The 24,658-nt window shown below is 43.4% G+C and overlaps 1 protein-coding gene across 1 annotated transcript; it reads left to right on the top strand.

Annotated features, from left to right (window-relative positions):
* Positions 1-1,415: 1,415 nt before the first annotated feature.
* On the top strand, positions 1,416-23,948 carry ccnd2a (cyclin D2, a). Its single transcript, XM_004069839.5, has 5 exons — positions 1,416-1,900; positions 3,301-3,516; positions 5,605-5,764; positions 13,036-13,184; positions 20,138-23,948. Exons 1-5 carry the CDS (start codon positions 1,706-1,708, stop codon positions 20,315-20,317), a joined length of 900 nt encoding a protein of 299 aa, XP_004069887.1. The 5' UTR covers positions 1,416-1,705; the 3' UTR covers positions 20,318-23,948.
* Positions 23,949-24,658: the final 710 nt, after the last annotated feature.

Genomic DNA, 24,658 nt, shown 5'->3' with positions numbered 1-24,658 from the left:
GATTTTACGCATTTTGCGCTTCTAAAGTCCCAAATATATAAATGTGATGTTGAGCAAAAGTTTGAAAAGTTTTTTGTCTTGCAGCCAACTGCCATATTTGGCATTTATTTGTCTGTCACGTGTAACTTTGTAAAACGTTCATCCACGATGAAGACTTGGAAGGCTGTCGAGGCAATTAGAACATCCTTAAGGGACCGAAACTGGCAAATGACCGCCAAAGTTTGGGGAGGAGAGACAGGCAGGAAGGTACAGATGAAGTCTGCCCAGTAACAATCGCTGACGAGCTATTGGCTATGCAAATAGACTGACAGGGAGGAGGAAAAGAACTTAGACTGGGGGATAGAAAAAAAAACTTTAAAGAGACATTTACCCCACTTTCTCGAACATATTTCTACAAAGCCAAGAAACTTCAAGTGAAAAGCAAAAGCTGGAAAGCTCGGAGGACTTGATGGTCCCCAGCCTTCCCCTCGCGCACTGATGTCTTGCTTTATTCCGGACTGTGTCTTTGAAGTTGGCTAAGAATGGGACGGGGATTAACATATTTACCCATGCAGACTCTCTTTGTGACTGTATGTGAAGCCAAATCATTTGGCAGTTATTTTTTAATTATCTGTTCAATGACTGGCGCTCTCGACTCCGTTTCCACCTGCTTGTTTTTTCCATGTGAATGACAGGAGAAGTCTGCTTAAAAAAATAGTGATTAGGACAGGAGTTGGGGGATTTCATTGGATGGAAGGAAAGCTTCTACTTCACCTTTGTTTTATCTTTAGGAGCACATCCTGTAAAGGAGAAGAAGAAGAAAAAGAAAAAAGCCAACCCAGTCTAAAATTTCCTAGAAAGTTATCTCAAGAGCCATAAGCTGTGGTTGCTGCTCAGAGTTAGTGTGTGTGCGTGCATGTGTGTGCTGTGCGCATGTCATTGTGGGTCGGTGGGTGGGTGGATGTGTTCTATCTGGGCGCGCTTGCATGCATCTCCGTGAGTGAACGTGCAAGATGACTTTATGCCACATGTCCACAGTTTATGCATCAAGACAGCCTTTGAAAATACAAAGATTGTGTATTTACACCTGAATAGAAGAACACAACAGTGTCACAGATGAGGGATTTGGACTCTTTTAGCAGAAATGAACACATTTGGATCATTTTTACGCAAAAGTTATGCTTCAGAGATGAGAAACAAGTCTATAAATAATGTGCTAAAGAATGTCTTGCAAAGATCAAAATGTACCCATAAACTTGTTATAAAATGGAAGTTTTGTTTTATAAAGTCATGAAATTACAAGTCAAATAGTAGAGTTAGACTTCAAAGTTCGTGTTTCTGCTTTTCTCTGTCTCTTCAAACGCCTTTTTCTGTGTTTAAAACAAAACCTTAGCGGCTCGTTGTCTTGTTCACCAAGACTAAAAGAGGGGCAGGGGTGTGCTGTGCGTTCCGTCTAGCCTATACAGAGGTAATGAAGAGAATTGCGTCAGTGGCGCATGCAGGCTTGAAATGCGCTAGGCGGATGAAAAGTAGAGGCGCACTGTGGGGAGAGAGGAAAAAAAGTTCTCAACAAGGAGAGGCAGGACGACTCTGACGGAGCCCCTGCAGTCTCGCTTTTTATGCCTCTAGAAGACTCTTCCTGCCACTTTTTTAGCCTTTCTGCTCCGCAACTCCTCGTTTCCGACGGAGAAAAGCGACTTTTTCGCGCAAGTGAAGCCGCAGCACCATGGAGCTGCTCTGCCTCGAAATGGAAACCAACATCAGAGCACGTCCCGACCCGAACCTCCTGTGCGATGACAGAGTCCTGCAGAGGCTGCTGACCATAGAGGAGAGGTTTCTACCTCAATATTCATATTTCAAAGTCGTCCAGAAAGATATTCAGCCGTTTATGAGGAGGATGGTGGCCACTTGGATGTTGGAGGTATTACGAAAACACCAGACTGTGCTGACAAGTCCTATTTCCGTGGCCGACTTTAAAGCCACCCGATCTGTTGCTTCAATGTTCACGGTGATAAGTGCACATTTCCAGCTGTCTATATGTTCTGCGGATGTTCAGCTGCTCCGTCTTCATGTGTCGGCTGAAAAAAAGGCTTTTCCTCTTAAGTTTAAAGTCCGGTAAAAAGCGGAGTGCGTTTCTGAAACTGAGCTGGGATGTCCCTGACCCCACAGGCTTTCTGCGTCGTGCTTTACGCGCCGTGCCTTGTCTAACAGGCGCCTGTTGATTTTTTTATGTTATTATTTTAGATAGCCTGAATATTTCCATGCACACGTATGCACTCCCCGATGCAAACTGCCTTGCGCTTCGCCATGTTGGTTTTTACAGGAGCGCGTGCGCTTTGAACGGGGATTTACAGTGTCATAAACGCAATACCATCGCTGCAAAGCCGTCGGGAATGACAAAAGAGGGTCTTGGCTGTCCATTAAATCCAGTAGTGATCCATAAAAGAGCTGCAAACATTTTACATATCTGTTTGAAATGTCGGAAGGGCGAGGGCCTGAGCTGTTCTTCAGGTCTTCCTCCCGTCGCTTCGCTTCTCTCCGGAATTATGTTCCATTTCTGTCATTCCATCCAATATTTTCGATCAAAGTCTATATGTAAACAACCCAGACACTCTGCGCTTTATTTTCATGTAAATATAATCTAAATCCGACGTACAGGGTATTTTTTATTAATTTTTGAAATGATTATATCGGTTCGGCAGTGACGCACCTCAGAGCAGCCGCTCGCTGCTTTCCTTTAATTTTGAGATTTTTTTCCTATTTATCCTTCGTGATTTAAGATAGGAATTGTCGGATATGATGTGGATGAAGTGGAAGGACATTGTGGTGTTAAAAAAACGAACCTAGATATTTTTTTTATATTTTTAATTATTTTATGAAAATTTGACGAATGAAAAAAAAACTTGTTTCCGTGTGCTTCGCTGTCGGGGAGGTTTTTTTTTCTTCTTTTTTTTCAGACTCGGCTGATTGTGACTTGAATTCGTTTCTTAGTGAATGACGTGCAAGCATAGGACTATTAAGAGCAAGCAGACCTCATTTTGTTCGTTATTTTATTATTTTGTGAAGGTAATTAATGCAGATGCGATGTCGCAACAGTTTTGGGTTGGGTGCACATTCTTGGCTGTGCCCCAAATGTGCGTGTCATTGACTTTATTTCTGCTCTTTATGTGCTTTTGTTTCTTTACACCAATAAAGTTTTAAATGAGTTTCATTTGAGATCTGGAAAAGAAGTCATGTGACCGCAGGCGCTGCAAATTCTCATCATTGCCTCATTCTCTGTTCCCTGTCTTCCTTTTCTTTCTTTTCTTTTCTTTTTTTCAGGTTTGTGAGGAGCAGAAGTGCGAGGAAGAGGTTTTTCCTTTGGCCATGAACTATTTAGACAGATTTTTAGCAGTGGTACCAACCAAAAAGTGCAACCTGCAGCTGCTGGGAGCAGTCTGCATGTTTCTAGCCTCCAAACTGAAAGAGACACGTCCATTAACTGCAGAGAAGCTTTGCATCTACACAGATAACTCCATTAGACCACAAGAGCTGCTGGTAAGCAACAGCTACTTTAACATATTCCAAATTCTGCGCATATCTTCATGTTTTCTGCATAAAATGCGCCTGTTTGCCGCATGTTTGTTTGTTTGAATACATGGTTCATTTGCGCCCAGCACCCTTTTATGACCTCCAAAACTTGGGATCTATTGCGCTGTCCACGCGCCACTTTGGACTGCGTTGTCATCAAAAGCGCATAAAAAGCAAAAGCCCGGCGGTGAATCGTTCCACAAGGGGCTCCCTTCAATGTTTGGGCTTCAGCCTGCAAGGCTGTGCAGCCAGTGGTCTCCATCGCCATCTAGCGGCAGATATTTGCATAGAGCAGTGAGGTCAGCTGAACTCCAGCCAAAGCTCTGACTGCGTTCCTGTCAGCCAGAGAGGGGGAGTCATGGAGAAATGCAAGTTGGGCTTTTTACAGTTTGCTTTCATCTTAAAATAACCACAGATGTACAAACGTATATTATGTAATGCTTTTTTTTTTTTTTTGGGATCCACAAACATTTTTGGTCGCAGGTTGTGGATGGAAACAATCACATGACTCTTGATGAAGAGAGAACTCATAATTGTTGGCAATAAATCTTGTGCATCCAGCTCATTTGATACTGCACTGTCTGGATTTCGGCTGTTTTTTATTAAGGGTGATCCGATCAGTATTTCCACACTGCTGTGTGGTGCTACATAAACATTCCTCAAAAACATCAACAGCCTATCTCACCCATGTTGTGAAAGAGACCACATATAAAGAAAGTTTCAGACATCGCTGATGGCCTGCCGTTCACTGCTGCAGTGTGTGCATCGAGAAGCTGCTGCTGGTCAGTTTGGAGTGCACACATGAATGCAAAAATGCAGCAGAAGCTGCAGATTTGTGCAAAGTTGCATGAAATCCCCACTTCGTGAGTCTATCTGGTATTTATGTTCAGGCTGAAACACAGGCGGCAGTCCTTGAACTGGTGTGCTGCGGCCTGCTTTCTGTGTTTCTGTATAAGGCAGTATTTTGGCTGATGAGCAGATACAGGAAACAGAGATCAGCTGCTGAGGGCATGTGTTCGTTTTTGGTCCTCTTCTTTGGTAACAATTTCTTGTAAAGGGAACCGCAAAAAAAGGTGTGACCAGAGGAAGGTGGAAGCAGAAGGAAGTGGGTGCCTCCCTGTTTGCCACTCTGTCAGCACAGTGACTATGTTGCAAGTGTTGTCACTACTTTAGCCTTCGCCGAGGGGTTAGATGTTTGCTTGTCTGCATTGATGGTAATTCCCTTGGAGATTTGGATGCAGAGCGGCAGTCAATCATCAGCAGATGGATGCAAATGCAGCAGAATTTGTTTACATATTGGTACAAGCCATATTTGAACACTGTTTTCACGCTGAGATTAGAACAAATGCTCAAATGAAAAGATGAAATCAGATCCGGTAGATGCAGGGTGGTAATACTGCGAGGGGCAGCCGGGTTTGAGTCTTTCTCTCTGAATGACTAAATGAAGAACATCAAGTGTCCCAGTCACAAGGCAGCGCTGCAGAACTAAAAAAAAAAATGTTCCCAAATTAGTCACCAAGTCATCCTTCAATCAGCTTTTCCTGTAAGAGGTGAAAGTAAGTGTGTGTTTTTAAGGATCGTTCCACCCACTTGGTCCTATCTTCATCTCGACCACAATGTGTCATCAGAAGTTCTGTAAATGTCGCTGAAGGCTGTTGATGGTGAAGATGTGATTTCTGATCTTTTCTGTATTGAACGGGTGAGACGAGAGATGCAAAGCTTTTAGACGAGCTTATCCAGCTTAACCACCTCAAGCCTCCCGTCTGCTTCACTCTGTGCGCTCACACAGAGCAACCTCTGGTGGGCCTCTTTAGGAAAGTCCCCAGATGCCGGAAAAAGAGACAGATGGGAGAGAGACGGTGCTGTGAGGTCACCTGGGTTGGTGGCACTCGGCGCTGCAGGCCCAGCCAAGCAGAGCCTAACCTGACAGCAGTGGCGCTTAACGTCCACAGGTTCACCCTTCTGCAGGATCAATGCGAAGAGGGGAATTTCCTGCCAGGCTCATTTTCAGTCATTTCCTCTGTTTTCTACTTTCTTCTCTCTTTCCTTCTCCAGGAATGGGAACTGGTGGTTTTGGGGAAGTTGAAGTGGAACTTGGCAGCAGTAACGCCAAACGACTTTATCGAGCACATTGTGAGGAGGCTGCCGCTACCCGAGGATAAGCTGGCACTTATACGTAAACATGTCCAGACCTTCATCGCCCTCTGCGCCACAGGTAAGACACGATAACAGCAAAGGTCATGTTGGTGGATGTGAAAAAACAGTGACATCATAAAGTCACTTTATTTCTGGATAATGCCTCGTCTTGGATAGGCTGCCAAGTCAAACCAAGGGATGATTGGTTGCATCAACCTATTGCAAAAATCTCATCTGTGTATTCTTCTCTATCAAAGCCCCCTCCTCCTGGTAACATGCAGCAACATCTCCGCTCAGGCCAGTCTGAGCTAGCTGAACTTTATTGATTTGCGTCACTGCTGACGGGAAAATAAGAAACACACTTGACTTTCAGACAAGATTTTTTAGGTTTAAGCTTTCAGAACAGGTGGCAGGGCGCTTTACACTTGTTTTATCTACAGCTGTTTTCAAAGCGTTCCCAGTGGTCTTTTAGTTATGATTGTGCTGTTTGTAGCCACAATTTTAAAAACTGTCTCGTTTTCTCGGACACAAAGTTGTGGGCGGGACCGTTGGCCCTCTTCCACCATTACTGAGAGCTCTCTGTTTACATGCTAGCTTACAGCCCTTAAAACCCCCCAACCTAAAGTTAGCAACAAAAATGGCGAGCAATATCGGAGCTATCCAGCCGTGCAGTTTTGAACCAGATTCCAGCTCAGACGAAGAAAACAATCAGAATGAAGCGGAGCAGGGAGCTTGTGGCCCGAATCACAAATATGATCTTCTTCAAATACAATTCAGAAATGACATTTTTAAGCTTTCTTTTCACAAAATATGTCCTCTATAATCAGAAAAATGCATCAAGAACATGTTTGAAAAACACCATTTTCGTCAGAGTGGGTCTTTAAATCCCAATTCAAGGGATCCTCTGAAGATGCAGAGATGAATAAGATGCAGGAGGAACTATGGGAGTTAAAGAAAGCCAGAGGAGTGTATTGTTTTTTAGTTCTAAGGTATGTCATGTTTTTCCACCTCCTTCTTCACTCTTTCTCTCCCCGTTAACTTCTCACGCCTCCCTGCCCTACAGCTGGTGGATCATGATAGCTTTCCCATGTTGAGAATCTCAGTAGGGCATGTTTGTGTCCCCTCCAGCTCTGTTTCAGCTCAGCTTTAGGAGTGATGAGCAACAAAAAAAAAAACCTCCACACTACTTTTTCAAACATTTATTGACTTTATTCTTTAACAACTGAATGCTCTGTTTTTATTCTTTTTTATTTATTTTTTAAAGAAAGCTGGAACGAGTTCTCACCCTTTTCTTCCTTCTTTTTCAAATTCAGGATGAATTAAAAAAAAAACAATTAAAATATTTGTCTTTTTGGGCGACCCCCCTCCAGTTGCAGTTGGGTTTCCTGCAGGCCAAAAACCGGAATGGCGACTGCACCCCCCATGGGAAAAAGGCTCCTAACGCTGCCATCCTTTAGGGGAGTGTCGATAGTGAGATGAATAGATAGGAGGGAGGGACAAATATTGACAGCATTAGGCAACAATTATGCAACGAGTGTGGTAGACGGTTTTCAGTTCGCCTTTGCAAAGCTTCCAAGCAGAAATCCTCTCGCTCTTTCTCAATTTTCTCCATTTTCTTCCCCTCGTCTCGCCCCACATCCGTTAGCCCTCAGTTTGTGCCAGCGGATTAATGCGTGGAATGATGGCACGTCAGTGATCAGACCTATTCCCAAAGCAGCCTTGTGAAAGCCTCAACATGCACTTTGTCCTTAATTGCCTCAATGATGCAGCACAACCAAATTTACGGGCCTCCCAAAATCGCCCTCCAAACTTTGTGTGTCAGGGGAAATGCTCTGGAGCAGCAACTGGTCATTAATCTGCACATGTTCGCCTCACGCCTGGATCCAGGCGAAGAGAAAATTAGGGCAAAACAGAGAAGGAGAGTTCAGGAATGAGTCAACAATTTGGTGCATCTGAAGATCTCTGGGAATTCAAAACCCCATTTGTGGGAGGTTCCCAGCCGTAAATCTTCGTGTTATCTGGTGAAAATCCTCCCCGAGACATCCTCCGAGCAGAGTTGAGAAGGTGAGGACGAACTTAGAGGAGATCACTCGGGAGGATTTACATCTGCAAGACCGTTAACAACAGGTCATCTGTGGCCTTCCTGTGTTCTCATTCAGCTCACCACCCGCCACTGCTGCTGCTGCTGCTGCTCCACTTAAAAGGACAACATGCATAAAAGCATGCTTTTTTTCTTTTCTTCAAGAGCAGTAGAGAATGAGTTCCCTCATTCCTAATGGCTCCTCTCTTTTGATGAAACAGTTCCGTTTGGGCCACTCGGTGGGATTTTGTCAGGTGGCGCAGGCTGGCTCTGTATTAATTAATAACATTGGTCGGCCCATTCAGGACTATGCAAAAGGGCTCAGCCAGAGACTGGGAGAAAGGAGACAAAAGGCCCGGCTCTTACATTTCATATGCAGAACCATGTGAGGGTCGGCGCCGCAGGGCAACTTGATAGGAAACACCAGCGTTTCCCTCCGGCATGCCGCCAGATAATAGTCCAGAAACAAGCTCATTAAGGGAGATTATCAACCTCCATTCCTGCACACAGACACCAAGCACTGGGAGCTTCCTCCTCCATTCTCATTCAATTGAGCTAAAGTGGGAGAATGGATCAGGAGAGCATGGGGCAGACAGATGCATCCCAACCTGTCTGCTTGGGTTATTGAGCCCCATCTTCTTACCATATTGGCAGGGATAATAGTAATCTTAGTGAACACGGGATCCAAAAGTAATGGTATGCATTGAGTGCTGACAATAGTCACAGACGTTGATCAAAAGCAAATCCTGGATAAGAGCCAACACTGTTGTCCAAAAAAAAAAAAAAAGCCTAATTGTCCTGAAGAGTATAATAAAGATTTTGCTACAAGTTGGGATCCAAATAATGACTGATTCTGGTAACTGATTACACATTCTTTTATCCCCAAATTGTATTTAATTACTAATTTCTGGTATGTGGGGATTTCTTTGAACTGTGGTGGTAGTAACTTGATCATTAACTGCTTAGTTTCTCTCTGACAAACTAATGATTCACCTGCTGACAAACACGGAGCCTTAATGCCGCAGAGGATCACTTTTCTTTTTCTTTTTAATTCTTGCAAATATTTAGTAATGAAAAATGTAGTTTTATCTTTATGCTGTGACATATGTTTTCCTAAAAGAATGTGGAGTTTTGTGCTCTCAAACAGCTCCTCCGTTGATGCACACAAAGACAGCAGCTCCTTCCAGCATCATTAGTTGGACAGATTCAGATTCTGTCCTAAAAGTTTCAGCCTCAAATTCTTGAGGTTAATGTATACTCAGATATTGCCCTGTTTTACGCTTAAAACCTCTGTGGTTCAAAGGCAGGGAATTCTTCCCGTAGCTTCCTTTCTGAGTGACTACTACATGGAGAATCCCCTCCAGGCTAAAAGTTCAAGAGATGAATGATTCATCTCAGATGTGGTCAATAAAAAAAAAGTCTTTACCGGTATTTGTTTACATTTGACCTCCTTCATCTCTCATGAGTCAGAACCCCAACCAATTTGTCACCTCCTTCTGCAAATTATCATTCCTCTACACACTCCATTAATGGGAGGAATCCTGTCCGGTGGCAGCAGATGAAGCAGGAAGAAACTTTCTGAGTGTGAGCCCAAAAATGTGGCACAGAGAGGCTGAATCATCCTGTGGTATGTCCTGAACGTCCCCCCCTTCTTTTTCAATGGTGGAATCAGCACCACCTTCAGTGTAGTTGCCAACTGAGTCACCCCAGAGTTAAAAAGGTTTATTCCTTCAGATGTTTCAGTTTTTCTGCCAAGAAAGTGTAAAAATCAAGCCTTTTTTTTAGCCTTACATGTTTACATTGGAGGTCACGTTGATCAAAAACCTGAATATTTGTAATTTTAAGTAAAGTAAATGTCTGGGTCTTCTTCACTCTTAAATTTTCTAAAGAAACAAAGAAGAGAAAGTTTGCCTTTTTACATAAAAATAATACAGAAAAATTAAAGTCTTCTATTCTACAAATGTCCTTGATAGCGTAGCTACTAAACACATGGCTAGTTTTGAAATATATCTGCGTAAAGGCAGATTCTTGATCCTCTAAATAAGGCTTAAAAAGCAACTTAGCAAGGCCAAATCATCAACCCTCCTCTACCATGCTTGATAATTGACATGAGGTGTTTTTTTTAGCTGATATTCTTTTTGGAAAACAAAGCTTAAAAGGTTTTTTTTGTGCATAAAGTTGCTCTGGATAAATTTGTTATAATAAGTTTGTCCTACAGTTATAGAGCCAAAAGTCTCGTGTTGGAGTATTTACTGGCTGAGGTAATGAAGTGTGAGGATAGAGATAGCTGCTTCCAAAGTCAAAGGTGTTAATTAAACTATGCCAAAAACTTTAGTGTTGATAAGAGCTTTATTTCAACAGGCAAAAACATATCCATGGTGTTTAATACTTCAATAATAGATTAAATTAATACTAGCTCGTTTATTTGATCTTGCATTTTGGGAAAAGAAATACATTTTTTTCCTTAATTTTTCCTCCAAATTTGTTTGGATCTGAACTGTGTCATCAGCAGCGCCTCAAGCTGCTGCTGCGACAGGCTAGATGACAGGGATTTCTATCACCAGACGTTGCATTAGTTTGGGAATTAGGGATTTTTATTTATCATGCATGCTCTTAACTTCACTTTCAACTGTCTTCTTGACAGTTTGTAGATTTAAGCTGTTATTTGCTGACTAATTTCTAATGGACGACATAAAGTAGCATCCTAAGTACAGTTAGCTAGCTGTAAGCTTGTGGGAGCTGCACCGTCTGGACTGAAGCTCGCCACAGAGCTTGTTTTGACTACCTGTCTGTGTTGCATTAGTGGTTACATGTACTGTCATGCCAAGCCCCAAAATTATTTTTGTTTTTAATCCTAATCAGTCAACAGGTTTAGGGTCCCTGTAATGCAACTCCCTTAATAAACAAAAACCAATACATGAAGTCTAGAAGACAAGACCCCATTGACAGAGACGGCGAGCAAAGTTGACCTTTTTTATTTATTTATTTATTTATTTGGTCTCTTGGCTGTTGTTGAACTTTCCAGCTTTAATTAATCTGAAATTTTAATGTGTGCACTGTGCATCGCAGCCACCCAGACCGGCTGACCAGAAGAGCATTGATGAAGTTTCAGAGGGCAGAAACGTGGAGGAATGGAGACGAGGGGGCAAAGGGAGGAGAAAGGGCTATTGAAGGGGGTGAGAGGCGTGCAGGCCAGACAGCCGCTGCTCGCAGGGAGCTTTCCATCGCAGGCGTCCCCACTCAGCTACCTACACTGTTTATCCCCAACATGAATATCAATGAGAGGCTCCTAAAATACAGCCATTCTTCCTCCACATGCAGCAGCCACCAGGCCACATCGGCTGCACGCGCACGTCCTTGTTCTGCCACAGACATGTCTTGTCTCCAGTGTGAAAAATCAGCCTGCTGCCCACTGCCCGCCACTCAGCCCTCTCACAGAACTGCATCTGTGCTCCGCGCGTGTCGGTCCGTCAGCGTGCGGACGCTGCTGCATTGTTTGACACATGAGTCTCTGAGGTGTCTGTGGCCCGGTCTCTCACTCTGTGCTTACAGTAAATCTATGTTTGTCTTTGTGTTTCTTGCCCCTCCATAGAAACTTTGCTGCCTTACAGCAGTGATGTAATGTGGTGGGCTTTGTGTGCTCCTTCCTCTTGGCTCAAGGTGGCCTTTAATAAATCGCCTCTTGGCAGAGGCCCAGCAGCTAACACAGGGGTGTATAATAAGTTCATTTATTTGTCAACACTGAGCCCACAAGATGAGAAAGCGCCTGGCTGTGCATGTTAAAAAGGCAATGAGGGGCTGCCTTTGCAGCAATCAAAGGGCCTACCTCTTTGATTCGCCGTAGAAAAAAAAAAAAAGGAGGAAGACAAATCTCCTTCAGAGCCATCACTCGCAGTTTGCTTTGCAATTGAATATGGCAGTATGTTAATGTGCAAGCTGTTTCAAAGCCCCCGCTGCACACTCCTCAACCCATAGGTGGCCCGAGAACAGAGGAACACTCGCAAGAAGGAGGGGCGGCGCTTGGAAAGGAGACAGGAGGTTAGGGTCACCGGAGGGCGACTCTTTTCTTCTTCCAAAGCCTCACGAGGGTCTGGACGCAGACTTGAGATTGATGTGCAGCGGGGATGTCAACCCCCTCTTGCCCGCCACCTTGCCCTCCTTTCCCCCCTCGTAGCCTTGTCACGACACCGTCCATCCCTCCCTCTTCATCTGCCCCCACCGCCGCCGCCTCCCCGTCCCCATGTCCAGCCGCTGTCTTTGTCCAGCCTGTCTCACTAAATTGGGATCAGCGGAGTGGGGATGGATGCTGTGTCTCTCAATTGGGTGAAATGAGGTGATGACTCTGGACAATGGAGTCACACTCTCGCGGCTTCCCTCTCGCAGGCCTGCCACTCTATTAATATGCTAAAAGATAGGAGGGCCGCCAATGCAAACCAGTGCCTGTTGTAGCAACAATGACTGGGGCATGTGTGCCATTCACTGCGCCTTCTGAGCAGGCCATGTGTTATCCAAAAAGAAAGGTAGAAGTTGAGCAAGACATAAAGAGAGAATAGAGCAGCCAGTGTGTTTGTGAGGAGAAAAGCTCTCTGCTGGTCTGTCTGTCTGTCTGTCTATCTCCCTCTCACTGTATGCCAGTTGCCTTGCCTTTTTGGGCTTCTGGCCCGTTCACAAGCTGTCTCATTTGCATTATGAATGACAGTGAGGGGAGCTAACAAGGTTATTGGTCTTTGAGACGCACGCCTGTGACCACACGTGGAAAAAGGACCTACAGCAGTGCGCATTGGCAAAGGCACTGAGCCTCTTTATTCCTCCTTTTCCAAGCGCTATGGGGCTTTTTTTCTTTTTTTCAGCGAGCACACGATTTACTCAGGAGATGGAAGAAAAGGGGCCGGGCCCGGGGAAAAGGGGGACAGGATTGGGGAGCGGGTGAGGGAGGCAGCTTTTCAGCTTCTTTACAAGCCAAGTGAACCCTCATTATCAAGACCCCTGGTCATTAGTGAGCGCTACCTTCATACACGGTGTAAAAGAAAGAGGCATTTATTAGCTGACTGCCAGATTACATAATCATATTATCTTTGGGTGGGACACCGTGGATTTGCCCCCGTTGGTGCAGTTTATGAAATCCACCAGGTGAAAAAAAGAATCCAGTGGTAAATCTTTAACTGTTTTGCGTCCATGTTTCACCCAAGAAGACGTTCTTCCTTTGATTATTTACAAACCAACTGCACGGAAAGACGCATTGAACTGAATTGTTGTATTCTCCCCTCCAGATTTCAGATTTGCCATGTACCCTCCCTCCATGATTGCCACAGGAAGTGTGGGGGCTGCGATCTGTGGCCTACAGCTGGACTCAGCCGACCAATCACAGTGGGGAGACAGTCTGACGGACCTGCTGGCCAAAATCACAAACACAGAAGTGGTGAGTTTCTTAAAATTCCCAGCGTTCCCCGTGGTCTTTTAGTTATGATTTTGCCAATTTTGACCCACATCCAAAAACCTGTGTGGACATAGTTTCTGCAGAACGGCAAGAGTTCATTAGAAATGCCCCTCTGAGTTGGGAGCAACCCCGCCCCCTTCCCATCGACCATAACTGACAGCTATCTGTTGACGCGGTCTCCAGCTAGCTTACAGCCCCTCACAACAACAACCTAACATTAGCGGTGCAACAAAAATGCTGAGCAATAGCTATCCAGCCGTACAGTTTAGATCCAGATTCCAGCTCCGTCGACAATCCGTGGAAAGAGGTTCACGGATCACAATGGAGTGGGGGAGGAAGGGAGCTTGTGGCTCGCATTTTCTACATCACCAATACACTTTGTTTCAAACTGCATTTTTTCGTCTGCTACTGAATCACAAGGATTTGAATTAATAAAATACTCACAATGCAAATTTGAGCTTAATTTTCTTAATATTTGTCCTCCATCATCAGGAAAATGCTGAAAGAACAGGTTAAAAACACCAGAAGCATAACTTTCATCCAAGGGGGACTTCAAACACTTGCATTTGAGAGCAAACATAGATTGTATTTTACTTTTCTGCAAAAGTGATTAACACTTTTGTCATCTTGCGTGGAATTTGGCAAAAACTCTACTATCTGGATAGTTAAAGGGGTTGTTTATTAGTCATATTTAGATAGAGTGAGTAAGGATGTCAGTTCGGTTGTTCACTTGTACAGAAATTTCAGTGATTCAAGGGTGAACCAAAGGCTGGTAAGACCTAAAGTATCTTATCAGTTTACTTTTCCCTGAAAGGCTCCACATAGGTCCCACTAAAAAAAAGTGTTTTGCGCCATATTACTGTTATCTACCATGAACAGGAACATCCCCAACAGACCTTTTATTTTCTCTACGTGAAGAAACTGTAGTTCTGAAATGACGCCCTCATTTGTTTTTTCTTAGTTTTGACATCCCATAAAGTAGTTCTTGTAGTCAACGAGGACCAATAATGAGAACCAAAACCGTTGAAACTGAAACCAAAAGTCTCTTCTTTTGAAAGCGTGGTGGTGCAGGTATCTGCTTTGGTTCCCATGGGCGTTAAAGGTTGGAGAGCTCTCCATCAGTCAAGTGTGGCCATCAGGGGCGGTGTAAAGGAATCCGCTGCATCGAGCCGGCCTTACAGCGCATATACTGCCCGCTCTGTGGCTGTTGTGTGGCTGTCCGGGTTGAGTAAATGTTGCAGAGGTGGATGATTTGAGTCCAAACACAGGCATGGCCCCTGCTGGCTCTGGGATGCCTGGCTTTCATCAGACGGATGGGTACTGGGGTTTCTGCAGCTCACTGCCAGGGTGAATATGTGGGCGAAGCGGCACAAGCTTTGGAGAATGAGACTGTGGAATGATAAGTGAGGTTATTTTTTATTAGGTCCTCGTGGAAAAAGAGCTGTGAAGAGGTTTCGGGGGCAGAGGGCAGCCGCGGAGCAGGGACCAGCTCCGGTTGTGAAGCTGCTGGCTTGGCAGGAGTTCTCAAACAGGATGATAAAGACGTTTGGTGACTCACAGCAGACGGACTAAAAACATTTCAGTTAATGTGTGCACAGGGAGGAGATGGGCAGGCACAACACTGATCCCAAGCTTCGACTCTGGTATGTTAAATACTGTCCCAAAAGGAGGCAAAGCAGCAGCAGCAGAAGTAGGAGGAGGCTGAGGAAAGCTGTTAAAGTGTGAAAACGACACGGAGGGAGTGTCATGCCTCCCCTGCGTCAATGAGGCCTCTCTTGTCTCCTCCTACTGTCCGTCATGCATCGCTGCTGGAAAGCATGGCTCCCTCTGCTACGGGGCTGTGTGAAGTCTCGCTCATCAGTTGAGGAAAAACAAACAGTTGGCCTCATCAGCGGCACAGTGCATCAGTGTGTTTGGCTTGCAGGGTTTAAAACTCTGGGAAATTAAGTCGCTCTGTGATCAACTCCTTACATTCCTGCAGAGGGCATCCCTCCAAATGTAGCACACAGGAGAGGCTGCTAACCGAAACTCAGCACAGAGCCTGTTCATTTTCTGCAAAACTCAAAATTATTCTAATTTCCTCTCAAAGGTTCTTCAAGAAAATCTTAAACGGGGAATTTTCCAAACTCCTACCAATAAAACAAGCTGTGATAAGTTAAAAAAAGTGAGATTTCATCATATTTTAAAAATACTGTCTAAAATAAAAATGTCTTCAATATTGACTGTAAGATTATTTCATCATATTTTAATTATAATCTATATCATTTTCCAGCAATAGGATGTGTTTGATAAGACTTTTTTGCAGGGAAGTTACATCTGTTTATCACTTTCAGTGTGAAGCGGATATGGTTGAACGCTGCAGGGTTTAAGCATGAGCTTAATGATGGCATGTCTTGATTCAGTTGACTCATAGCCATATGGCTTTTGGAGATTATTTGAAATAAACGGGCCTTTTATGGGAAATCCATTAGAGATGCTGTAGTGTAAAAAATATAAAAATAAAAAGTGGCGATTTGTCGTTGGCCTGTTTTAATGTAATCGGAGGGCCTCTGACAGAAAAGTGACTGATGTGTGAACAGCTATATGTGGAAGCTTTGATAAGCTGATGAATCTATAAATGTTTCTGATGTCACGAGTGAAAAAAGACTTTGGTTGTGGTCAAATACAGAATATAGCACATACACTTGAAGCTCAGTTAAACTGAGAAAGCCTAAAGATGCTTTCATAGAAAGCAACACTGGTTTTAGTCAATAGCGTAGGTGACATTTAAACTTTATTATGTGTGTGTATATGTCTATATATATATATATCTATTCTTTCACTGTTAAGTTAAAGGACAGCCCATATCCACAAGGTTCCTTACTATGTTAGCAGTAATACTCTTCACAGTTTTCCAAAGTAGTTCCAAAACACTTTGACAGATTTTTGTGTGCTGTGTACCACAAAAAATCAATTTGAGCCAGAATTCATACTTTAGAATTCATACTTCATACGGCAGATTTTTTTATTTTTTTTTAAATTCATGGATTGGAAAGGTTGGTGTCACAGCTTTGATTTAATTTTAGTTCGCTAGATTTAGGAATTTCTGGCTGAAATGAACCACAAATTGAACTGAACTGCTGATTATTGTTGCATTTAGATGAGTGGCACAGGGTGTCTTTTATTTTGAAAGGAAGTCATGTAAACATTTGTCAAAAATAGGCTTAAAAAAGGCGTATTTTCTTTTTGTTTGATTTATGCCAAAACAAACAATAGTTAATTAAAATTGATCATAATAGTAACATAAATACATTTCAGTGCCTTATTTTTCTAAAGTAAGACTAGTAAAGCCGCCATGATGGCAGAGCGGTCCCTGAGCCGAGGCGCCAAGCAAAATATGGAGGGTTTCAGCGGGCGTTGCAGCTGCCGCTACCAACAGACTCCCAGCCAATGCCACCACCCCCCCCCCGGCATCCTTGGTATCCAGAGGCTGCGGTTTTTCAGTGGAAATGCGATAGGGCCGAGTCACCATAGTAGGTCACTGGAAGAATGTGCATTGCCTCACACACACCTGGTGTGGCCTAAAGGAGGGGTGGCAGACCGGGTTACAATGTGCAAAGAAAAATATGAAATCCGTGTGAAAGTGTTCTTCTTCTAACACTCGATCTGTCATGAGGGGTGGAAGTGTGTGCAGTTTTTAAGAGTGGAGGAGCATGTGGCTGAAGAATGGGGTTTCTGTTTATCTGTGATTTATTAAAACAGGATGAAGAGGTTAGAGAAGTGCAAAGGTTTAAGACCACCACTTCCTAGATTTTGTTGCTTCAACACTCAACCTCTCTCTGCGACTCATTCATCTTTTTTTTTTCTCAGTCAGAGTAACACAAGGTCAAAGGAAACACATTTTCCCATTTTTTTCTCCTTTTCGTTCCTGTTTTTGTTCCTCTTTTTCATCGTATAGGTCCGCATTCACGAAACCAAAAGTGGCGTCACATTAACTCACATGTGCAGGAACATCTCTGCATGTGGGGTTTGAGTTCTGCAGGCCAATGAAAGGAAAAGGTCACATTTGTTTTGTAACACGTGTAAACTCCAGCCTTGTTGTGACTTGGTGTTTCCTTCAGATCTGTGTGTGTGCTTTGTTTCTGCTGTCTCACCACCCAGTCATCCCAGAGTGCAGTCAGCAGTGAAAACACATTCCAGGGCTTCACACGGTTTTTTTCAATTTTTGGTTTTGTCTGTCTGTGCCAGTCCCCCCCCCCCCTTCGGCTGCTTCTGCTGCTGTCACAAAGGACACCCAGGTTTACACAGACTGTCTGGAAGATCGTACCAGCAGCAGCACACCAGAAACAGCTTATTCACGGTTGCAAAAAGAGATACACAGCTTGATGCAAATTTTTGCAGGACTCCTGGTCCCAGGTTGTCCAAGTACCCAGATCTCCTGTGAAAACAGCGCCGGTGTTTCCAGTAGTCACACACTGGAATCATTAAAGTTTCTCAAATAAAGCCCATGGGGTTTGGCATGGGATCCGAACTGCCGCGCTGCGGAATGGCGCAGACTGGGCGAGAAGGCTTTTTAAGAAGTTGAGGCATGCATTTTTGCGGTAAGACACAGGCAGTTCCTTTACATGTTCTGAACTGGAGTTAATTTCTCACAGGATCTGAATTTTATGACCAATAGGGCTCACGTTGGTGGGAAGATTCTGGTGGGCAGCTTTTTGAGCTGATTGAGGACAGACGCCGCTCAGCTTTCCTTCATGGCAGAAAAAAAAATGGGCTCATAGAAGTTTGCAAACCTGATCTGAGAAAGCTCGTCTGCATCAAAACTAGGTAGAATGTGAGCTATTTTAAGATCGTGACACATAAAAACAAAATCATTTGTAGATTTAGCTCCAATGACAGCAAATAAAAATTGATTTTTTTAGTTCTATTTTATGTTAACCCCCCCACTTTTACCCAAAATTCAAACACTTGGGTCATTTTCTTGCACATAGTTTCTCCAGAGCGGCAGTAAGTGGCACAGAGCAACCCGGGCCCCCCCTTTCCATCGACCATAACTGAAAGCTATTTGTTATTGCAGTGTCTCTCTTTTTCGTCTACTCCTGATTTACAACGATTTGAATAAAGAAAAGCTCAGAAATGTCATTTTAAGCTTAATTTGTTTTATACATGTCCTCTATCATCAGATAAATGCTAGAAGAATATGTTAAAAAAAAAACGTCATTTTTGTCGGAGAGAGTGTAGAATTTGTGTAATCCCTCAGGTGGGAAAGCTTGGTCTTTACTTTTTATGAATGTTCCACCCTGTAATCTGTCCCGGCTTTTGCCCTTTGACACCATGACCTTTCGTTACTCTGCCCCGTTCATCTCTATTAGGATTTCTGAAGTGACTGCGGGCTCAGTTCTCAGTTCATTGAGGCTCAGCGGCACCAGAGGCTATAACACAGGCTCAAACTGTGGCACATCAGGTTTAGATTAGCTGTAAATTTTTCAGAGGAACGTTTTCCTGCGTCACAAAAGCCATACTTTCTTTCAGCCATGAGGAGGCGTGTTTTGTTGCAGCTTTTGCGTGTATCCACCAGAGAGCGCTGTTGGCTCCTCATTAACTCTTTTGTATTGGTTCTTTGATGAACGCACACACTTCCTCTTTTCCTCACAAAGTTTCCCTCTCTTCCTGGGGCTGCGCTGTCCCCGCTCTCAACCCTCCATCAGATTGAGGATGTGAGGCCTCCTTGCTGCCGAGGCCCTCGGCTCCCACGAGGGTTCTCAGATTGCCGCAGCCGCCTTTGATAGTGAAAGCCGAGGCGGCCGGGTCTCAGATGGATCCCCTGCAGGCAGGCGGGCACGCAGACTGGCTCTTGTTAAAAAAGCACCACCTTTGTGTTCCCACAGGTGGATGCAATTAACATAGCTTTAGTACTACCTGTGTTTCCAGCTGCCGTTGTCAAGGCTACTTCTGTTTGGGTTTGAGTGCGTGTTTGGGAATGGCAAAGGTGGCGAGATGGGGGAGGCGGTAGCAGTGTGTGTGAGCGCATGGGAGCGATGGGGGTTGGTATTCAGCGCACGACCCTGGTGGGCTGATGTAATGCTCGGGCCTGGCACGTCTCCGCACTTACTTTTTGCATCAGTCAGAGCAGCTTGAAAGTTGGTGGTCATTTAGAATCACTAAGCTGTAATGGTCGGGGGCCCCTGTAAAAACACACAAAGGGCCCCCGTTTTTATTTACAGGTTACGATCCTCTGACATCTATGTACCCCCACCCTCACCACCACCACCACCTTTCATTGAAAATTGGATCCTAAAGTTTAAAGTCCCACTCCGAACATCTTTTGAACTATTTTGTGGTCTTTTCATTATGATCATGCTGTTTTTTAGGCAAAATCAAAAAAAAAAACTTGTTGTTTTCTAGGACATAGTTTCTGCAGAGAAGCAGGGGTTCATCAGAAATTCGCCTCTGGGTCGTGGCCTGGACTGTTGGCGCAGTGTAATCCTACCAATACATCCCTCCTGTTAGCTCACAGCCCCTCACAGCCTAACATTAGCGGTGCAAGAAAAATGGCTAACACTATTTATTGCAGCCGTACAGTTTAGATCCGGATTCCAGCTCAGACGAGGAAAACAAAGGCGTTCATGGATCTATTTGTCTGCTTGTGGACGCATCAGAATGGAGCAGAGCAGGGACACTGTGGCCTGCCGATGGTAGATTAACGACAACAAACGTTTTCAAAAGGCAGTTTTTTTTGTTGGCTTCTGATTCATCATTTGAATAGAGAAATACTCATAAATTGAATGCTTAATTTTCTTTGTGTTGTCCTTTATGAGAAAAATGCCATAAGAACATGTTAAAAACACCAAAAACAACACTTTCAGTGCAGTTAAAGATATTTTAGAAAGTAAGAACATCTAAACAGAGACAGTGGGGGGAAAAAAATCATTTTTCTTTTGTTTTTGCCTTATCAGGACGTTCTCAAAGAGTGCCAGGAGCAGATCGAGTGCGTGCTGGAGAGCAGCCTACGTGAGGGGCGGCAGCAGCAGCAGCAGCAGCAGCAGCAGCAGACTCAGAGAGGGCCCAGCGGCAAAGGCCTGGACGAGCTGGACCAGTCCTCCACCCCGACAGACGTCCGCGATGTCAACTTGTGAACCGCCGGAGGGCATCCGTGCACAGGATATAAAAGCAAACAAAACAAAAAATTAAAAAGAGAAACCTCATTAAAAAAAAAAATTCAACTTTCTTTAAAACCAGAAAAAAAGAACAAAACAACGGAAAAATGTTGAAAAAAACACAAGCCCTTTTAACAGATGAAAAACAATGCTTGCTAGTTTTGTGAACTATCTGTTGAAAAGCACCCGCACATGTAATCGATTATCTACAATCTGGTCTGAAAGCAACAAATTTGCATCAAGATGAAGCTCTGTGGTGCCTTGGATATACAGAAGGGAAGCCAATCATATTTGCATTCTGCCTTTGATTGTATAGTGTGACCTTTAAGTTATATTTTAACCATAGCTTGATGATGAGGCTGTTGAAGTTGAGGAAACCATTAAGAAGCTGCATATACGGGATCACTGCTGGGCTTATGTTACTTTTGCTCTGTTCTCTTAGTATTCATTGTTGATGTAAGAGATGTCACATGTTCGAGCGCCTTGAACCTCATGACACCCACAGGTGAGGCAGAGGAAGCAGGGAGAACATAGTGCTGAAAACGATGGGTTCTACTTCCTGGCTGGGACGATATTAATTATTAGATAATTACTTGTTGATATCATTATTAATATTATCATTGGACATACGTTGGAATCGAGTAGTAGATCAATAAGCTCCTTTTGTCAGGCTGCTTGTGTGTTCGTTGGTTTGTGTGCGTGGTTGCATCCGTGGAGCACGGATGTGCATGGTGTGAGTGTTGCGTGTGATCCTCCATCTATATTAGCATTCTGTTGCATAAGGCACTTGAACAAAGCGGCAGACTTAACACTTTTTGTGTGTAAGGCGGGGCTACGCATGCTCTTTCCATCCATTTAACGGGGCATCTACGCTACGTCACTGCCTTCACGCCTTAATGCGGTTCACTGCCGGCCGAGAGTGAACCGCCTGAAACGTGAACGAGATGGAAGAGGATTTAGGGTATGGGAGAGCGGACGCCCATACCTGTCTCAGAGCATTTCACCTCCGACTGAGAGACTCTGTGAGGTTTATTACTGCCAATGCAATGGTGAAATATCACATCATTTTACTTTCTCAGCTTCTCGTTAGGGCGCGGTGCGTGTCCTCGGATCTTGGAAGCTGTTTCGAGTCTGAGCAGAGGAGTTTAAAGTTTCTTGTAGAAAGATTTTTTTCTCTTTTTTTTGTGTCATTATTTCGTACTCCTTTGTGTGATTTAGCAGTCAGGAAATGTAGGGAGCTGAGGAAAGATTTTGAGAGGCAGGGACATCTTAAGAGTCCTTGGGGAAGGGCAGGAGGACCGTGGTAGTGTAGGAGCATGCTGCTGTTGTAGGAGATGTGGATGATGTTCAGCTAGAGGCTGGAAGAATTCAACAAACAAACAAAAAGGCTTCGTTATTAAACTCTGATGCCTTCGTTTGTGGGGGGGGGCATTGACATTTTTGCATTGGGGTACTGTCAAGTGAAGAGTATGTGCTAGTTTCCACTTGCATGGAACTTGCATGAGGAAGTTAGACAATAGGCTAGATCATGTGAGGACTTTGTTAGAAGAGTACAACGCTGGTAAAATACTGTCAATGCATCTGGAGTCCCACACGGAGCTGTTTTCGGCTCCCTTACGATTTCAATGGTAAAGCACTTTGAGAACATGCTCCCCAGGAGATTAGAAAAATAAACGCGCTGGGTGGTGTTTTTTTTTTTAGGTGAATGGATTTTTGTTTTGGTTTTTTTCCTCATTAGCCTTTTCTGTGGTTTTATTTTGTAGGGCTGGTTTCCCAAAAACATTAGACATACCCTTGTCAAGCAAGAGTCCATTTTAAAAGCCTCAATGTGCTATGAGGACATTCCGAACAAAAAGAAGAAAAAAAAACATTCCTGCTCAAGTAAGGATTTCAGGAGAATTTGGACATAAAATGCCAATACAACCTGGACAATACCTTTACAAAGAATTCTCTTCCATGGGGTCAAGAAATGTTTTTACTTGAATTTTTATTTATCTGCGTCACAGCCATGGAGAGCTGCGTGAGGCTGCAAAAAAAGAAAGGAGCTAAAAGACAGGATGGAGGTTTTTGCACATGTTCTTCAAAGGGCAATGACATTTGCGATGTTAAGACGCAGCGCAGCCTTTGTTTGAAACCAGCGTAGCTAATGTGCGAGATGGTCCGTTTTTTCGTATGGTGCTGGCTTGCGTTGGCGGCGAAGGCATCTGTCGTCTGTGAGGCAGACATCGGCACAAACACAGACGGTTTCTGTCCGTTCACGTTCATCACGGTTCTGCCGCAGCAGGATTTGATCTTTTTAATGACAGTATGAGAAAATGTGGGGATCTCTCTCAGTAAAACTGAACAGCTCAGTGGCACATTTGCATCATCATCCCCGTTTATCCAATTCGATCCCTTCGTTTTGCCTCATGTTAGCTCTCTCCCAAACTTTAATGGCTGTGTTTTTTTTCTTTTTTCTTTTGGCAATTATTGTTGCATGTGTTGTATATTGATGCCGCAGATCAGTTTGTGTTTGGTATATTTTCTGGGGTGACCAGACCCTCAAAAGGGTTCTTCTAAGATTTTAGAGATACTGTATCCCAAAGTGAAGAGAGGATCAAGGAGGAGGTGTGAAGACATCACATCAAACGAAAAGTGTCGATATTTTTATTGTCTTTTTGCGCTGCTAAAAGCTATGAATTTGTTTCATTAATACAAAAAAAAAATACCATTACCTAGTCGTGATGTGTCACATGTGTGCTGCTATTTTATAAACATTTGTATTATAATATAATTATTTTACTGCTTAAAAGATACTTCCAGAAAAAAAAAGTAGATGGTGGTAGAAGAACATGAAATGAGTATTTGACTGGAAATGTTCATTGTACAGTTAGATAGCATGTTCATTTCCCCTTTTTTTTGGTATCTACTTTGCATTTCTTTTTTTTTTTTTTTTTTTTTAAGTCACATTCTGCGTCAGTGGTATTTTCCAAACCTCAGGATTACTGGAGACAACAAAACTCAAATTCATCACCTTTGCTTCTGCTGTGAGGGGGCCTGGGATGGAGAAGAAGGAATAAATGGGGGTGAGGGGAGGGAAACGACAAATAAAAAATTTGTTTCCAATGGGTCAGCTTGTAAAAGAATTCACAAAAATTCCACTTGGACTGAAACCTGTACCAGGGGGGGCTTTACCTTTCTGTCTTTGTAACATATTGGTTGACTGCGTCTCTGAGCGTGGTCTTTTTTTTTCCTTTTTTTTTTCTGTTGTGTCCGGCTTATTGTGTGCTAGAGAGGGAAAAGCAGCTTTCCCATGATAGCCAAAGTACAGTTGTTGCTTTATACATCAGCGATCTCAATGAATGTCCGTGAATCCAGTTAGAAACATTGTGTGTCAGTGTCAGTAAATACGGTGATTGTGTACCACTGGAACCACCACATCTGTCACATTCAGTCTTAAATATTCTGATATCTGGAAGTTTCAATGGTGCAGATCAGATTTCCCTGGAGTCCAACCCTCCCTGTACACCCCCCCCCCCCCTCCACTATAACTCAGATCATGTACCTCAAATGTCTGTTGCACAACCTTTTGTCAATAAACTTTTGCTTTAAAGGGTGTGACACCACATCAGCTCGCTGTTTCTCATGCCTGCTCCTTTGTAGTGCCTGGTTGTGTTTGGATGAATACATCAGTTTGTGTGGTAGATTTGGATGGAAGGAAACAGAGTAGAAAAGCACAACAGAAAATATCTACTTTATGCATGCGCTTTTGTGGCTTTTTGTCACAGATTCGACCATATAAAAAAACATTTTCAAATGTTTTACAAACATATGGTGGGTTTTAGCCAAATTAGGATACTTGACAAGTAAAAGTAACACCAACAGGAATCTTTGCAGACGTAATAGAAATAAGAACTTCAAAGAAAATGCAGAGAGGCAATAAAACCTTGAAGAACTGTTTCTTAGAAAGACTGATAGTGGCCATATGCAACAACCATTTCCGGTATCTTTGAACTGTGTGATGAGATTGTAACGCCAAGCCTTTTTACAGATAAGAGGGTTGTGCAATCAGTTTATTTCCTCAAAACACACGTAATAGCTGTGCAATATTTTAATGTTCTGAAAAAATGTTAAAACCTTTATCAAGCTGTGCATCATTCAAACTAAAAGCTTCAGAAAAACGTATTTAAACAGAAATCAAATTAGTTTTTAGCCTTGGAGAACCCAAAGCAGTTTTCTTCTGGGTCAAGTTTTGCAGATGGCCTTTTTTATTTATAAATTCTATTTTAATATTATTATTTTTTATGGTTTGTTTATTTATTGCTTAATTTCACCCCTATT

This window comes from Oryzias latipes, chromosome 6, assembly GCF_053564925.1.
Source record: "Oryzias latipes strain Hd-rR chromosome 6, Olatipes_Hd-rR_3.1".
In the NCBI taxonomy this organism is placed as follows: domain Eukaryota; kingdom Metazoa; phylum Chordata; class Actinopteri; order Beloniformes; family Adrianichthyidae; genus Oryzias; species Oryzias latipes.
Note: the sequence above shows the minus strand (reverse complement) of the source record. Positions and strands in the feature narration are given on the sequence as shown.

Excerpts from the sequence above, each read along its gene's own strand:
- ccnd2a (XM_004069839.5), top strand. The coding sequence starts at position 1,706 with ATGGAGCTGCTCTGCCTCGAAATGGAAACCAACATCAGAGCACGTCCC. Across the intron at positions 3,517-5,604 it reads TTAGACCACAAGAGCTGCTG|GAATGGGAACTGGTGGTTTT; the intron begins GTAAGCAACAGC and ends TTCCTTCTCCAG. Across the intron at positions 5,765-13,035 it reads CATCGCCCTCTGCGCCACAG|ATTTCAGATTTGCCATGTAC; the intron begins GTAAGACACGAT and ends TCTCCCCTCCAG.